General features: G+C 42.3%; 2 protein-coding genes across 9 annotated transcripts in view; one reads left to right on the top strand and one right to left on the bottom strand.

The window, feature by feature from the left end:
• Positions 1-17302, bottom strand: part of CNOT9 (CCR4-NOT transcription complex subunit 9) — a 30752-nt gene extending 13450 nt beyond the window's left edge. The window contains exons 1-4 of one of the 4 annotated variants that reach the window (XM_009183067.4): positions 17217-17302; positions 4202-4381; positions 2186-2301; positions 624-733 (exon numbers count right to left, since the gene is read on the bottom strand). In XM_009183067.4, the coding sequence (XP_009181331.1) occupies positions 624-733; positions 2186-2301; positions 4202-4243 (268 nt within the window). In that variant the 5' untranslated portion in view covers positions 4244-4381; positions 17217-17302. The other 3 variants (XM_009183066.4, XM_003907957.5, XM_021924012.2) reach the window with 3 other exon arrangements.
• The window catches only part of USP37 (ubiquitin specific peptidase 37), a 119841-nt gene continuing 118240 nt past the window's right edge, over positions 16724-18324 (top strand). For 3 of the 5 annotated variants that reach the window (XM_021924003.2, XM_021924001.2, XM_021923999.2), the window contains exon 1: positions 16725-16940. The gene's annotated coding sequence lies outside the window, so the exon portion shown is untranslated. The other 2 variants (XM_021924002.2, XM_021924000.2) reach the window with 2 other exon arrangements.

Raw genomic sequence — 18324 nt, 5'->3', positions numbered from 1 at the left:
TTACGGGAGAATTACAGGTTTTCAGAATGCTTAGTGTATTTGACATGCACATTCTTAGGGTGTTTCAGATATACGAAGCATTCTGGTAGTAGAAGTAAGAAAAACAAACAAAAAAAGACAGTGGTGTGTGCCTGTGCCCATGGTCCCTATTACTTGGGAGGCTGAGGCAGGAGGATCACTTGAGCCTAGGAGTTCAAGTCCAGCCTGGGTAACACAGCAAGACCCTATCAGGAAGAGAGGACAGGAGAGGGCGAGGGCGAGGGCGAGGGCGAGGGCGAGGGTGAGGTCAAGTCCCAAATGTAAACTCTTATTCCTTTAATAATACTCTTTATATATTGAATCAAGTTCTTATGCTTTACTCTCCCTGCAATTCCAGCAAATGTTTTTACATATATGCTGAATTTAATACCAAAGGTTAGGTCTCAAAGCCTTATTAACAACACTTAGAAGTGTGCCTGATAGGAGTCATCATGTTCCTGATACTTACTGATTAGTGAATGAGACAACGTCAAAGAGAAAAATGAATGACTGGTGTACAAAAATCATGAGCGGCAAGACAAAACACCCAACTTGGACTACTACTGTGAGTATTTCAGGCTTGCAAAACAATTCTAATAACTTACCAATAACTCCAAGGCTGGTGAGCCGAAGATACTCAAAGGGACGTGTTTTGCTGACAGTGTGCAAAAAGGGGTACAAAAAAAGTGGGATGTGTGCTGCGAGAAACGCTGACCTGGAAGAAAACAATAATTACATTCACAGCCCAGGGTTGATTTCTAAGGATCCTGAACTTTCAAATTTCTAGGTGGTTAATTCTGTAAGGCCTTAACACTGTCAGAGCAAGGAATCCTTAGGAAACAATGTTACTGGTCATTAGTTTCAATCAATGGTTCTCAAATGGGGTAAATTTTCCCCCCATGTGGCAATGTCTGAAGACATTTTTGATTGTCACAACTCAGGATTATAGAGCACTGTTGGCATCCAGTGGGCAGAGGCCAGAGATGCCATTAAACATCCTACAATGCACAGGACAGTCCTCTCCTGCCCTCTCCTTCCCACCACAAAGATTCATCCAGCCCCAGATGTTAATGGTGCAAAAGTTGAAAACCCTAGTCCAGGTCACAGTGGCTAAGAAAACACATGATTTTCCCTGTAATCAGCAGAAAGTACCTTACAAACTGATTAACTTAAAATATCCAATTGTGGATTTTAAAAAATAGACCACAAAATGCTATTAAGTGTCCAAGAGATTGTCCCAGATTACCTCCCTCACCTATGACTGAATAATAGTATTCACAGGTGCAGTCGAATAAACCTTACAAACCAAGACAACAAAACAAAGCAGCCATTATCAGGCTTACCTGCTATACTTTAATAAGCACATACTTCTTTCTTTGTTAGGGCATTTCAGATACACAAACCATTCTGAAAACAGTTTAGTCAGGCAACTAATATGGAAATCAGTCTATTATTTTATATTATTTATAGTTATACCTTGTAGAAGAGCCAACGCCCAAGATTTTTAACACTCAAAATACTCTTGTGTTTTTATTAAGTGCTTAAAAGTAATTTTCTTAGTAACTTCTCTAAAGCTATGTAAGGTCAGTGCCAACCTAGCATTCATATTTCATAAGGAAACTTGATAAAGAGGAAAGGCTTTAGTAAGATGACTGTTAAGTGCCTTTGGGGTCATAGAAGTCCACAAAGTAGATTCCTGAACAGGATTTCCCTTTTCTTAATTTTTCAGATATGACAGGTGGCAAAAATATTTTAACTCACATGCCAATTCTCGCCTATTATAGAGGGCACTGCGAATGCTATGTTAAGAAGAATTCTGAAGTCAAATCTGGGTTCAGTTGGGGAAAAGTGCTAGAAAAATATTTACTAAATTCCTCTTATATGCCATGCACTATGCCTCACAGATGACATAGTGTTAATAACAGGTTAGGGAGTGAGAAGTAGCTATATGCCTTATACCTTTCCTGTAACGTCAACACTGTTTCTTTAAAGTTCTTTGGTTAAAAGTAAACAAGAATCCGGAAGACCAGGGGAGAGAGAGAGAGACACACACACACACACACTCGCTTGCTCTCTCTCTTGCATGCCCTTCCTTTTATTATTCAGAGAAAGTTTAGGACCATATTCAATGTATAGCTCCCCCAAATGACTAACCCAAAGCATTTACCTGGTTTCTGGATGTGATGCTACACATTGCAGTAATGCCAGAGCATTGCAAACTCTGTTAGACTGGTGTGCTGTCAAGGTTGGTGGGTTGATAGATGGATAAATATTTACAATTTCCTAAAAAATGGAAATCAGCATCAGATGAATAAAGAATAACTAAAAATTAATTCCCATGGTACTAAAGCAAAACAAAAAAAAGGCAAAGAAAATAGCTCTTAATTCTATGCATCTTTTAAGAACTGAATCATCAAAGAGGGAGCAGAAATAATGCTCATATCCTTTCATCACAAACTTACTTGGCTGAGACTAGCTAAGACATTTCTACATTTGTCTCTAGGAAGATTTCTATGGAGGCAAATGTAGTCATCTACACTTCCTCTTATATTCTCCAGCCACTGAGGCTATCAGTTGAGGGATACTCAAATTTGTATAATCCCTCCTTTTGCCAGCATCCTGCTTTAAGTTACAATGATGAGATCGCTGGCCAGAAAGTGTCAAGTCAACCACAGTGACTCATAAAGAAGTTTGAATCTGATTAGGTAGTAACTATAGTAAGGACATGAATCAATGGGTGGCGATATGTATAAACAGCAGTGAATATATGCACTATCTGGCAAAAAGTAATGACTTACTCAATACAATTCCGTTTATATATATATATATATATTTTTGAGACAGTGTCTCACTCTGTCATCCCGGCAGAGTGCAGTGGCACGATCATGGCTCACTGCAGCCTCCACCTCCTGGGCTCAATTGATCCTCCCACTTCAGCCTCCCAAGAGGCTGGGATTACAGGGGTATACCACCAAGACTGGCTAATTTTTATATTTTTTTGTAGAGATGATGTTTTGCCATGTTGCCCAGGCTGGTCTCAAACTCCTGGGCTCAAGCAATCCTCCCAACTCGGTCTGCCAAAGTGCTGGGATTACAAGCATGAGCCACTGCACACGGCTACAATTTTCCATTTACATTATTTGTAAAACTTTTACATAGAAAAACGTTCCCATAACAAAGAACAGTTTCTTGGCTAAATGCAATAGAGATGGAATGTGAATTTACTTAAGAGTTGAAAAGTTAATCTAATTATTAGGAATTTGGGGCAATACGTTAATGGATGATCATGCCACTACCTAGGTATTTCAGTATTGTGCCATACCAATTAATTAGCCAACAGTGACCACTCTGGTTTGAACCGAACTTTAGTTATCTATCATTTAATGTACAAGTGTATCCACCTTTAATACTACAGCTGTTATATTTTCAACATTTCTTTTCCAGGCCAGGCACGGTGGCTCACGCCTGTAATCCCAATACTTTGGGAGGCCGAGGTGGGTGGATCACAAGGTCAGGAGTTCAAGATCAGCCCGACCAACATGGTGAAACTCCATATCTACTAAAAAAAAAAAAAAAAAAAAAAAAAAATTGCCAGGCATAGTGACGCATGCCTGTAATCCCAGCCACTCAGGAGGCTGAGGCAGGAGAACCGCTTGAATCCAGCAGGCAGAGGTTGCAGTGAGCCAGGATTGCATCATTGCACTCCAGTCTGGGAGACAGAGCGAGACTCGTCTCAAGAAAACAAAACAAAACAAACAAACAAACAAAAACCCTCAAGAAACATTTCTTTTCCATGGAATATATTATACCTTGTGGTCCTTATACTCTACCTTCCACCTTTCTCCCGCTGTCACGTAGATTTATCTTACGGTACTCCTAAAGCTATGTCTGTCAAAGAGTAGTTCTTAGATCATCTGCATCACAATCATCTGGGGGTGGTGAAAGTGCTTATTAAAATATAGAGTAGAGGGCCCACCTCAGACTGACTAAATTGAATCTCTTGGGTAAGGATCCAAGAATTTGCATTTTAACGAATACCTCAGACCTTTCTAAAATAGGTTCTTACAAATGCAGATTTTTAAAGAATTATCCTCCTAAAGTCTTCAAATCATTTGGGCAAAAGTAAAGAAATATACAAGGGTAATGAAAAGAACTGAACTGCCAATCATGGATATAAACCCACCTGTAAAAGTGCTGCAATAGTACCAAATGAATGCCACAGCATGGGTGCAAGGTCAGGAACAGACTCTCGCTTCTTACTTAGCTCCAGCAAAGCATTTTCCCTTGTCTCAGGACTCGACAGCTCATTGATCCACTGATAGATCTTTTCTCTATCCACTTGTGCCAGTGCAGTAGGCACAGGCTTCAGATGAAGACAAGAAAGTAAATATGAGTTTATTAGAGTCAAACCAAGTCTTACCCTGCAACAGAGTTTTAGAGGAAATATATTTTCCATGAATACCAGGGGAGCTTTTCTAAATACATACATTTGATGTCAACTATTCAATCTCTTTGGCAGTTACTGATGAAAATCTAAAATGCACACATACCCTTTGATAATTCCATGTTTAGGAATTTATCCTGTAGGTATAATTGGGCTGTGCTAAAGATATACCAGGATGTTTACTGTTCCACTGTTTTAAAAGCAGAAAACTGGCCAGGCGTGGTGGCACACGCCTGTAATCCCAGCGTTTTGGGAGGCCATGGTGGGTGGATCACTTGAGGTCAGGAGTTCAAGACCAGCCTGGCCAACATGGCGAAACCCCGTCTCTACTAAAAATACAAAAATTAGCTTGGTGTGGTGATGGGCGCCTGTAATCCCAGCTACTCAGGAGGCTGAGACAGGAGAATTGCTTGAACTTGGGAGGTGGAGGTCGTAGTGACCCAAGATACGGCCACTGTACTCCAACCTGGATGACAGAGCAAGAGTGTGTCGCCAAAAAAAAAAAAAAAAAAGCAAAAGCAAAAGCCAGGTGTGGTGGTGCATGCCTGTAGTCCTAGCTACTCAGGAGGCTGAGGCACTAGAGTTGCTTGAGCGTGGGAGGTGGAAGTTATAGTGAGCTGAGATTGCACCATTGCACTCCAGCTTGGGCGACAGAGTGAGACTCTGTCTCAATAAATACATAAATAAATGCAGAAAACTGGGCTGGGCGTGGTGGCTCACGCCTGTAATCCCAGCACTTTGGGAGGCCGAGACAGGTGGATCATGAGGTCAGAAGATGGAGACCATCCTGGCTAACACAATGAAACCCCATCTCTACTAAAAATACAAAAAGTTAGCCAAGCGTGGTGGTGTGCGCTTGTAGTCTCAGCTACTTAGGAGGCTGAGGCAGGAGAATGGCGTGAACCCGGGAGGCGGAGCTTGCAGTGAGCTGAGATCACACCACTGCATTCCAGCCTGGGCGACAGTGCGAGACTCCATCTCAAAAAAAAAAAAAAAAAAAAAAAAAAGGCAGAAAACTAACAAGTATCTTCTCAATAAGAGACTGGTTAAATATTGGTGCAGCTTTATAATGTGATACTATGTAGTCCTTTAAAAAAAGCAGCAGCTCTCTATATACTGAATATTGATACTAAGTAAAAACAATAAAAGGGTTACAGAAGAGCATATAAAATGTTTCCATTAATACATACATATATAAAAATAAAAAATACATTCTTACACATTTACATATAACATTTCTAGAAGGACACATAAAAAACTGTTAACTGTAGTTACCTCTAAGGTTGGGGATTTATAGGGAGACTTACTTTTCATTGTTTACACTAAAACCTTTTGCATAAACTTTTTTTTTTTTTAAAAAAACCCATATACACATAATAGTTTTTGAGAGAAAAAAAATTATGCCTTCCCATTACTGGTCCCTCCCCAGTGATTCTGACATCCCCCCTCAACTGAGCAGAAAACCTGTAATTTGGAAAAGCTCTCCCTCTTAATGATTCTGCAATATATTATCTAACTACATCCCTTTGAGAACCATTCATTACTTACTCATGTAAGAAATACAGACTTAATAGGGCATGCTTTCATTATTATGCTAAAGAATCACAATATTCCCCCCAAATCTGAGTATTTTATTATTCTCTACAGTCATCAAATATCTTTGTGATCTTTGTTAAGTTCCTTAATTATTCTTATCTGGAAAACAAGATGGGAGACTAGAAAAATGATAATGGCTACCCCTAAGCTTTAAACTGCTAACAAATTCCTGGTGATTTCTATCTCTATGCCCAAAATTCTCAGGTAATTGCCCCCAACCATGAGAAATAAAAGAGGAGGTGGGGAAAAGCTATCTACACTTGCAGATGAGATCACTAATGTTCAGAGGAATTAACTCAATTTAACCAGGTATGAAGTTGCATATTCCTGTACTTTTTTGAACAATACAGTTTCTCACAGTACTTACAAGTTCCCAATAGACCTTAGCATGACAGAATGATGACCTACACATTGTACAGATGTAAAGACAAAGAACAAAAAGAACTGCCTTTGTTGAAGAACAGAATTAAGCATAAAATAGACTTTGAGTGGATTCAAATTTACTCTATCCAACCTGAATAATGGCCTTTTAAAAATGGAAGCTTGATTATAAGCTCTTAGCCTGATGTTTATTATTTCACTAGCCTGACAAAAAGAACCACAACGTGTTCTGCTAAATAGACTGAAATACAATGCAGCTTAAGCTTTCTTTGAGTGCCTTACAGTAATCTGCTAAAAGCTGTTTTGTAACTCCCTTCAGGGATGGCCCTCAAGGAATCAATCATAGGCTCTTAGAGCAACAATACGATAGAAGGAATCTGGTAGCTTTTTTCCTCCTTTCCCCACAGCAAAAGCAGTGTTGTTCAGGCACTTGCCCTTTCTAGGCAGCCACAAACAGGCCCTCAACTTAAAAACTATTTTTGGAAATGTAATTCCTACCTGAAGATAGGGTATGTGTTTATTTAGAATATTACATCACCTTAGACGCTCAGCAGGAACACAAGATAAAATTTTAGCATTAGGTTTCCTGCCCAGTCTCTTGGATGACCCCACAATCCAGTAACTAAAGGAGGCCTCACAGACACTGGTCTGGCAATACAGTACCTATCCTGATTAATCAGTACCCATTCCAGTCAATCTTCCCCAAAGTCTTGTCATACAGATACCACCATCAGTAAACTCCATCATCCCTACTAGAGCCAGTCTGTGACTTGCAGTTGGCATCTTGTACCCCATCTTTGCCCTTGTAACCACTGGTTTGCATACCATGACTCCTGAACACCGGGCCCCATCCCCACATATTCTCTTTCTGGAGCTGGCCTGATGCCCGCAGAGAAGATGGCACTGCTGGCAGTGGTGTGGGCACTCTGAAAGGCCAATGCCTGGTGCGTACATGGGTTCCTAAAGCCATGGACACCTGCTGTTAGCAGTATTCCAATTTGTGAGATTATTTGTGGGGGCTGCAGCCTCCATGTGCTTTTGATTCTAAGAGAGCTAGAACCATGTCAGGTGGGTGGTAATGTGGCCCCCACGGGCACTAGCTTGGTGTTATGGGTTCTGCTGTCATTCTAGCCAAAAGGAGGGCAGTTTGGTGCCAGGAAATATCTAGGGTAGGGATCCTCCTTTTCATCATCCCTGCTGAATTTCACCCCCAATTTAATAGCAGTAGTAAGTTACACCAACTGAATACCCACCTGTCAATGGGACGAATACAATTTTTTAAAAATAAAAATGAGAGCTTAAAACATACAGGGCTTACTCTGCCAGACACTGTCCTAAATACTTATAATACTTATCAGCACTCTCATTTTATAGATAAGGAAAATCTGAGGCACAGAGAAGTTATTTAAAATTTAAATGGCAAGCTAGGATTTGTACCCAGGTGGCACAGGGTGTGGCACAGTGTGTGCCACCCAGTGTGGCAACAGGGCCCACACTTCTAACTGCTTTGCTAATACTGCTTCTCATCTGCCTGAAAGACGAAATCTGATCTAAAGATGACTTTTTTTTCCCCCCCTGAGATGGAGCCTCGCTCTCTCTCCCAGGCTGGAGTGCAGTGGTGTGATCTCAGCTTACTGCAACTTCTGCCTCCCAGGTTCAAGCGATTCTTCTGCCTCGGCCTCCCCAGTAGCTGGGACTACAGGCATGTGCCACCATGTCCGGCTAATTTTTGTATGTTTAGTAGAGTTGGGATCTCACCACATTGGCCAGGCTGATCTCAAACTCCTGACCTCAAGTGATCTGCCTGCCTTGGCCTCCCAAAGTGCTGGAATTACAGGTGTAAGCCACTGTGCTCAGCCTAAAAATGACTTTCTAATAAATTATATTACTTGACCTAGACAATATAGTTAATACGTAAAAATCTCAGACAATAAGTAAAATGTTATCGGTGGTAGTTCAACAAAATCTGACAGAACACTCAGTACCATGAACAGTAGCATTGATGTTAGGAGAAATTCTCTACTTATTGAGATTACAAAGCACTTAATAGGTGTTGTTTTCAGAGAGAAGTCAGTGCAATAGTTTGACATAGTTCCCTGTGTCACATTATGGATCAGATGGGGCATTAATTTACTTAGTGAGAACCACCAATACAAACACACAGACATATAACAAGCAATTTTATAACACACATATAGGAATTTCATTGTTTTGGAGAGTAAAAGGGAAAACATTCTTATATTTTGAGTTATATATTAATCTATATAACCAGATGATTGGTAAAATATTTTGGATGTCATCCCTAAATAAAATACCAAAACTCAAAATGTATCTTACTCTTCTTCCATATCCCAAGAGTTATTTAGGCCCATCTTTCACAAAAAAGAATCTGTAATTCACATCTTTTTAAAAAGAGGTGGGCAATAGAATGGCAGGTGAGGGAAGAGAGAGTTCTGTTGTACTCCCCTTTTTTAAAAACATGGTTTCATTTAATGATCACAACAAGGTAGTTATTAACCTCATTTAACAACTGATGAAACCACAGGCAGACAACAGGCAGATTTACTCCTCATGCCACTCTGTAATGATCACCTCTAAAGATTCCTAGTGCAGATGCTACAACTCTTTGAACTTTTAATTTACTAATACATTTCTAAGGCTGTGGCTGATATGGAACTCAATCTAGTAGCACACATTGCTCACTGACAGGCAAGCAAATTCATCTATGACTTCCCTACTGGAGATTACCTTATTTGAAGCATTAACAATAATTGCAGGATACCAACCAAGAAAGCAGAGGTTAACATTTTTTGAGGCACAGACCATTTAAGAATCAAATGAAGGGCCAGGCACGGTGGCTCAAGCCTGTAATCCCAGCACTTTGGGAGGCCGAGACGGGTGGATCACAAGGTCAGGAGATCAAGACCATCCTGGCTAACACGGTGAAACCCCATCTCTACTAAAAAATACAAAAAACTAGCCGGGCGAGGTGGCGGGCGCCTGTAGTCCCAGCTACTCGGGAGGCTGAGGCAGGAGAATGGCGTAAACCCGGGAGGCGGAGCTTGCAGTGAGCCGAGATCCAGCCACTGCACTCCAGCCTGGGCGACAGAGCGAGACTCCATCTCAAAAAAAAAAAAAAATCAAATCAAATGAAAATTGTGGATCCTTTCCTCAGAAAAATACACAACTGCAAAACCACAAAAACCTACACATAATTTTAGGGAGTTCACCGAGTTCCTGCAATGCATCCATGTACCCAGGATTAAGAATCTGTTTATCAAGCTGAAGAACAGGAAAGACCTCAATTTGCAAGTAACTACATGAGTATATAATTGGAACACACACTGGCGTGGGAGCCTGAAGTGGCTTCAAAACCCAGTTTTGCTTTTTCTAGAATTGTGTGACCTAGGATAAGTCACTTAACTTTCCAAACCTCAATTTTCTCATTGTTAAACTGAAGGAACTATATTAGATAATTGCCAGTCTCAGGCAGTTCTAAAATCTTAGAAATTACTTAGTTCTTAGTTGTGAGAGTCTAATCTAAGCGACTCTTTTTTAAAAAAATAAACTTTGATGTATAATTTGCATACAATAAAACTGAACTCATTTAAACTGTATACTTCAATAGATTTTCGAAAAATTTATACACCTAAGTAACAGTTACCATAGTGAAGATATAGATCCATTCGCCCCAAAGAGTTCTCTAATGCCCTTTTCAGTAAACCCCTTACTCAGCCTGAAGCAATCATGGGTGTTTTCTGCTACTATAGATTAGGTCTGCCTTTTCCAGAAATTATTAATAGGCAGCAACATTTATTGAGCACACCATGTGTCAGGCACTGTGGATTACATCATTTTATTCTCAAAATTCTAAGAGGAAACAGGTTAATAGAGGTTTAACATGCTCAAGGTCACACAGTCAATATATAGCAGAATGAGACTGAAACTCCACTCTCTAGAATCGATGAGTTCTACCTGGTCTAAAGGATAGAAAGCACAAATACTCCTCCAAGTTGAAGAAATTACTCTTAAGAACCCAACAAAACTTTCTTAAATTTAATAGTGCCTTAGCACAGAACTCATTAACAGTTGGATTTGGATACACAGTGAGCTCAATTACATAGCTGGACACATAGAATCATCATGAGAAGTCTGATTTAGATTATGAGTTATCATCCTTAACACTTCCAAGAATAGAAAAAAAGCTCTATTGTACATTACCGTAGATTATTAATTGTAACCTGCTAGAGTCAACAGTCCTGGCCAGGCACAGAGACAGGCTCACACCTGTAATCCCAGGCCGAGGTTGGTGGATCACTTGCGGTCAGGGGTTCGAGGCCAGCCATGGTCAAAACAGTGAAACCCTGCCCCTACTAAAGATACAAAAATTAGCCTGCTGTGGTGACGTGTGCCTGTAATCCCAGCTACTCGGGAGGCTGAGGTGGGAGAATCGACTGAACCCAGAAGGTGGAGGTTGCAGGGAGCCAAGATCACGCCACTGCACTCCAGCCTGGGTAACAAAGCAAGACCCTGTCTCAAAAACATAAAATAAAATAAAAAAATAAAGTCAAAAGTCCTGTTCTTTTAATGAGTGTGTTAAAAAACTTTTACATTATCAAAATTTAGTAACTCTCCCTCCTTTTCTGTTTAATGATTTGTATATGGAAAATGTATTTCAAATGACACCTTTTTTTCCCCTCAAGAAAGCTTAACACACAGATAAGACATTTACCAAAGCAAGTTAGCAATGGTTAATTCCAAGTGTCACAAACACAGTGTACTGACAGTTTAAGTTGGTCTTCTATTTCTGAAAGATCTTAACACATAATGTGAAAAGTATAAAGATGTTTATAAGTTATTTTAAATAAAACACATTGACATTTATCTATAAATGGTAAAGAAAATGATTTCCTTCTGAGTAAACTAAAAAATTGATGTTGATGGTTTCTTAAACAGAAAATAGCCAAATTATCAATGTAACTTTATGTTTAAGTGTCAAAATAGCTGTTTATTTTCCTGCCAATAAATAAAGAATGGAATCAGACTGAAATACAGATTATTTTCCCAAGTCTGGAGATCAACATGTAGATTTGGGTGTCAGCACGGTATTCCAAGAAAATGAACTTTCTAACAGTGCTGGAAGTACTAAATTAGCTTACCTTCACAATTTTATAAGAGCCAGAATGTATCTTATTTTATTTTATTTATCTTTTTAAGACGGAGTTTCGCTCTTGTTGCCCAGTCTGGAGTGCAATGGTGCGATCTCAGCTCACTGCAACCTGTACCTCCCAGGTTCAAGCGATTGTCCTGCCTCAGCCTCCCAAGTAGCTGGGATTACAGGTGCATGCCACGACACCACGCTAATTTTTGTATTTTCAGCAGAGACAGGTTTCACCACGATGGCCAGGCTGGTCTCGAACTCCTGACCTCATGATCCACCTGCCTTGGCCTCCCAAAGTGCTGGGATGTCAGGCATGAGCCACCGTGCCCAGCCCAGAATGTATTTTTTCAAAATAACTTTTCAAAAATGAAAGTGAGTAAGCAAAGATAAGTTAGGCAATTTGCCTAAAGCTTCATCAGGAGACTCGGGAGGAGAAAGTGAATTAGATCCTTTAGAGTGCAGTGTTTTTTCTACTTGCCAAAGAGGAAGGCATCTGGGAGTCCATGACAGCTTCAATAAAAAGATGTAAAATAACTAATGATGCTGCTGGTTAGGTGGAAAGTGAGAGAAAGACAAGTGTTTGGGGATGCTAGAATTGTTGGTGGGAATCAGAGGGAAATTAAAAACAAAACAAAAACGCATCTCCTTAAAGGCTTACCTCTGGTTGTTTTACAAGCATAATATCCATTATAGAATACCTATGGCATGCAAAGATTTGTAGGTTTTTTTTTTTTCCCCTTTGAGACGGGGTCTCACTATGTTGCCTAGGCTGAAGTGCGGTAGCGCGATCATGGCTCACTGCAGCCTGGAAAATTTTCAAACATATTTTGTAGAGATAGGTTCCTACTGTGTTGCCAAGGCTGGTCTTGAACTCCTGGCCTCAAGTGATCCTCCTGCCTTGGCCTCCCAAAGTGCTGGGATTATAGGTGTGAGCCTTTAATTTGAGAATTAAATTCCCAAAGCTGAAGTCTGAGAACAAGTAACATATCAGTGAATGAACCTAGCCAACCACTGAGCATTTTGTTATTCTTTTTTTTTTTTCTTTTAAAGATGGAGTCTTGCTCGTCTCCCAGGCTGGAGTGCAATGGCGTGATTTTGACTCACTGCAACCTCTGCATCCTGGGTTCAAGCGATTCTCCTTCCTCAGCCTCCTGAGTAGCTGGGATTACAGAAGCCCGCCACCACGCCCAGCTAATTTTTGTATTTTTAGTAGAGATGAAGTTTCACCATGTTGGCCAGGCTAGTCTCGAACTCCTGACCTCAGGTGATCCACCCGCCTTGGCCTCCCAAAGTGCTGGGATTACAGGCGTGAGCCACAGTGCCTGGCCGCATTCTGTTATTCTTATTTAATCTTTAGAATAATCCTGTGTGGTATTTCTGTCCTTATTTATCAGAGGAGACAAAAAAAGAAATTATGCTCAATGGTGGCAGTAATGAATATATGAAGATGTTAGGATGTATTCCATCAAGAATGACAACAGCAAGGCTGGGCGCAGTGGCTCATGCCTGTAATCCCAGCACTTTGGGAGGCTGAGGCGGGCAGATCACCTGAGGTCAGGAGTTCGAGACCAGGCTGACCAACATGAAGAAACCCCTTCTCTACTAAAAAAAAAAAAAAAAAAAAAAAAAAAAAAAATCACAACAGCCTACTACACATTTCTAGCATACTACTACTCAAGAGTCAAAATTTAAGATACTTCCCATACTATCTCAAGTTTTCCTTCTACTGAATAATATCCTGCATTTACATGTGACTACATTCTCTCTCTCTTTTTAATAGACAAGGTCTTGCTATGTTGCTCAGGCTAGAGTCCAGTGGCCATTCACAGGTGCCTTCATAGCACACAGTAGCCTGGGACTCCTGGGCTGAAGTGATCCTCCCTCCTTAGCCTCCCAAGTAGCTGGGACTATGGGTACACAACACCTGGCTTACATTCTCATTTGGCAGTACTTTGTATCTCCCTAGCTGAAATGATGATTTACCTACTATTTAAAAAAAGAGATAAAGGCACAGATACATACTTTCATTGTTAGGCAGAAAGTAAGCATCTTCTGAAGTGGCTTTGATTATTCTGGGGACTGTTGCATGCATTAATTATGCTTCTCAAATTCCAGTGAGTTATATGTATCATTACTGTCCCTTTACCCAGATCAGAATAGTGCAGTTTGGTTCAATGGAAGGCATGAAGAATTGAGAATGAGGTGGTTCAACTTTTTATGTTTTAGTTTCCTCACTAGCTAAATATATCCTAGTGAATGAGTGGTATCAAGGAATTTGTCAGAACTGCTATGAGGTCCAAACATCATAAGCGAAAGTGCATCTAAAAGTTCAAATTTTAAAATTAATGTAAGGCATTGAAAATTTAAAGAAACATGTATTGAGTACTTATTGTAAGTAATGTACTACAGCTTTAATGGTTGTTTAAAAGATGCATTAGAGAGCGACAGAAAATAAAAGGAATAGCTACAGAGTTTGGGAAGGCACAGGGAAAGCGTGGCTCAGTATCAAAGCTAAAATTCTGGAGAACAGACAATCAGATTTTGAGAGATGGACAAGTCAACCTTGGAATAATTTCCCTTATTGGGGCCGGGCGCGGTGGCTCAAGCCTGTAATCCCAGCACTTTGGGAGGCCGAGACGGGTGGATCACGAGGTCAGGAGATCGAGACCATCCTGGCTAACACGGTGAAACCCCGTCTCTACTAAAAAATACAAAAAAACTAGCCGGGCGAGGTGGTGGGCGCCTATAGTCCCAGCTACTCGGGAGGCTGAGGCAGGAGAATGGCGTAAACCCGGGAGGCGGAGCTTGCAGTGAGCCGAGATCCGGCCACTGCACTCCAGCCTGGGCAACAAAGCAAGACTCCGTCTCAAAAAAAAAAAAAAAAAAAAAGAATAATTTCCCTTATTTAACCTGTCTTTCCCTTAATAGCAGCACACTCATCTTTCAACTTGCGTTTCCCCACATTACATATATAATTTGGGAGTAGGAACAAAAAAGCTAGGGGAATTGCAACGACCTAATTGAGGTATAAAAGATACTCTCTACATTTAATAGTTATAAACACTTAGAAACATTATGATAGGAGGCAGAGATACCAACAGCACTGGGAATGACGATGGAGATCAAATCTCAAAAAGCAGTTTTCTATAGCTTAGTCACACTTGGCTCAATTTTTCACTTTTTGTACTTAAAGGCATGGCAATTTTTGGTGCTTTATTTAGTAATTACGTCATTTTGCCTGATAATACAATTTCAGTACACCACTTTCCTTAAATCATTTCTCTTTGGTTAAACAGAAAAAGCAGAAATGGTCTTCGGGCAGGTGTGCTCAAATCAAATGATCTCCTTTCACCATCATGGCTATGTTCTTTCAGTGGTCACCTTCCCTTCAATATTCTTTCATGCAGCAAAGTATCTCAGTCTTTATCTTGTACTAGGAACTGTCCTGGCACCGGGGAAGCCATGTCAACAGGGCCCACATGATCCCTGTCCCTGCCTTCAAGGAGACAGACAACAAATAAGCGAATACAATAATTACACAGGGAACAAGGCTGTAAAGGGTACTCTACTAAAGTTAGAAGCTGCGGAACTAATTTGAAAAGGATAGTCAGGGAAGGCCACTCAGACAGATTTAGGCAGAGACCTGAAGAAAGACGGATTTGGATAAACAGTTTAAGGAGAGGAAGGAGAGTTCAAGGAAGAGGTACCAATTACATTCATGCTGTGTGTGTAAAGGAGGAGGGATAAGAAGAACATTCACTCTAGGCATAGAGACCACAGAGTGCATGTTGGAGAAGAAAAGCGCGTTGCATTGGGTTAGGTGGCCAGTGTAGCTGAAGCTTGAGGAGGAGACATAAAACGAGATTATAAACGTGGGTTAAGGACCACATCATACAGGGCCTTTGTAGGCTATGGCAAGGAGTCTAGATTTTATTTAAATGCCAAGAGAAGTAGGATTACTTCAGACAGCTGAATTACACTTTCTTTTCCGTTAAAAGATCACGCGAGTAAAACGAGATGTGTCGAGGAAAGTTTTAAACGCAGAGAACCTAAGTCAGATGCAAAAATTACGCACTTCTTCGGGCCTCAGGTTTTCCATAAGTAAAGCAAGTGGTTTGAACTAGAAGCCATTTCCTTCCCGCTGCGACGCGGTGAGTTCTGAGAGCGCGAGCCGCGTCAGATTGACCATGGAATTCCCCTCATCGACGCCGGCGCCCAGAACACAACTGGCGCCCTGAAACTCTTGGTCAGCTCAAAAAATCAATGAATGGCCTGCTACGGGCGCGGGACCAGGCCCTGGCGCCCGCAAAGAACGCGATGGGTCGCGCTGGAGGCCGCCAGATGCGTCCGGCGAGGAAATACAGGCCGGCTCCACCACAACCAAAGCGTGCCGAGGAGGGGAATCGGGGCCTCGTAGGTTGAGTACAGAAAAAATCAGACTAGGGACCCGACACCGGGAACTAGCAGAGAAGGCCGAAACGTGGGTCTGAGGAAGGATTCTGGTTCCAGGCCTGGGGACCCAGCCACTCACCGCAGCCGTCGCCAGGCTGTGCATGTTGTGAGCGGCCGCCGCTCTCCTTCCACAGCCGGACGCGTCTGACCCGCGTCCCCGCTTCAGCACCCCTGCCGCGGAAAATAATGAGCCGCCGTAGCCGCCATCCGCCTCCGGCTCGCTCCGCCCCCTTCGCGGCCCTCTGACCTCTCACCCCTGACCCCACCCACACATCCTCTTCCCGCCTCCAGGCCCTCGGCCTAGTTAACAGTCCCAGAGTATGGCCTTTGCTCCTTAAGATTTAGGATCGGAAGGACGTCCACGACCACTAGTCCCCGCAACTCCTGGCTTTCAGCAGATCTTTCCAGAGAGCGGCATGAACTCTGACCCTCCTCTAAAGGCCAGTGAACGGCGGGAAAAGATGGACAGTCCCGGGAAGACAACTATTGCGCATGCCCGACTGGGCTGCGTAGGAGGGAAATGGTGGGGGGGGTTTCGAAATCGGGTGAAGCGGAAAGTGCGCGTGCGTACTACAGTCACGGCTAGGGCGGGGCTGCCCGGGCTAGGCCGCTCTAGGTGCTGGGGGGGCGGGGCGAGGGCGTGTGAGGGGCGGAGTTTTTGGCTGGTGCGCACGCGCCTGTCTGGTCGCGTAGAGTGTGCGTGCGTGCGTGCGTGTTTGCGTGTGGTCACAGTTCCCGCCATCAGCCGTTCTCCCTGACTAGGGGTAGCTAGCGGCCTCCCTCCTTTGGGTTCGGTATCCCTACTTCCATTACCCCCGGCTCCTCCCTCTCCGCGCGGGCTCCGTGCTTTCCGCGGGTCTGTCTGGGGGCTCCGGACCCTCGGCGCAGGTAAGGCGGGCCGGGGTAGCTTCTCAATTGAGCCGTTTTCCCTAGCACCCCCTCCCTCTGTGCGATCCGCCCACTCGGCGTTCACTCTTCGGGAGTTCGCCCTGCTGCTACTGAGCCCGCCCACAACCCCTCGACGCACCCCCAGCCTCACAGGTACTACCTTTGGGTGCATTGCCCCGGCTTTCCCCTCTCGTTTGACTTGGTCTCCGCTGCCACTCTCTCCCTCCGAAACTCAAACCTGGCCCCTTTTCTCTGGGGCTGTTGTCCGCCACTTACCTTCTAACAGGGCCTGCTGTCTCTTCAGGTGACTTTCGTTACGGCATATCCATCAGGTCTTGGACATGATACTCATTCACTCTCTTGACCATTTTCACCTTCCTCTTGACCAGTCCTCACTGCAAAACATGAATTGTATTTTTGTTGTGCATTTCCTTGCTCCCATTTCTGGCCGCCAGATCAGGTAGTTAGATGTAACTATTTTAAGTCATGATCCATGAAAGGAAATGATGATTGATGACAAAGTCCTGTGTCCTGGAGAGTTGTCCTAAAGTGGTTTTGGGGTAGTCCTCTCAAAATTTCAGCTCTGTATAAATTCCTTTATTGAGGTGGCAATTCCTGACAAGTGTCTAACTGGAAGAGATATCTGAGAGGTAATGTCAAGCAGGCAGTTGGATATAGTGGGTTGGAGATCTTAGGAGAGTTCTGGGCTGGATACGTAAATGTGTGCGGTATGTTTATATGTATGTCATCTGCCATATTGATAGTAATTGAAGCCATGGATGTGGATGAAATTGCCTAAAAAGAGTATAGTGCTATAAAATAAAGGCGCCTAGGATGGAGCATTGAGGGATTCCTGATGTTTAATAACCGATAGAGGAGGATGCGTCTTGCAAACCATGAAAGAAGTCATCAGTAGTGTTGCATTCTGCTGAAAGGTAAAATGGAAGGAGGACTGAAAAACCCAGTGATATAAAAGTAATCGCTTGTTTTAAAGATGTTTGATGAAGTAAAATGAATATTTGGGTTCAGTCCTGCGTCCTCTTCTTTTACTCTTGTATTCCTCCCTAAGCTTTAAATTTGATCTATATATTGATGACTTAAAAATTGTTATTTCCAGCCTATTCCCTTTGTTTTCAGCCCCACATCTAGATAGCCAGGTGTCTGCTTGACATCTCAACTTGATTTTTTTCTTAGGAGTTTCAGATGCAACACAGACAAATCCAAAGCCTTGATCTTTCTCTCCGTATCCAAATTCTTTTTTCTCCAGTGTCCCATTTTATTAAGTGGCATATGACACAGGCTACACACTTGGGAGGCATTCTTGACTTCTACTCTCCAAGTTCTATCTATTCTACTTCCAATATATGTCTTGCATCTTTTTCTG

Source organism: Papio anubis, chromosome 10 (genome assembly GCF_008728515.1).
Source record: "Papio anubis isolate 15944 chromosome 10, Panubis1.0, whole genome shotgun sequence".
Lineage (NCBI taxonomy): Eukaryota > Metazoa > Chordata > Mammalia > Primates > Cercopithecidae > Papio > Papio anubis.
The sequence above is the reverse complement of the archived record's forward strand: the minus strand, read 5'-3'. Positions and strand labels throughout refer to the sequence as shown.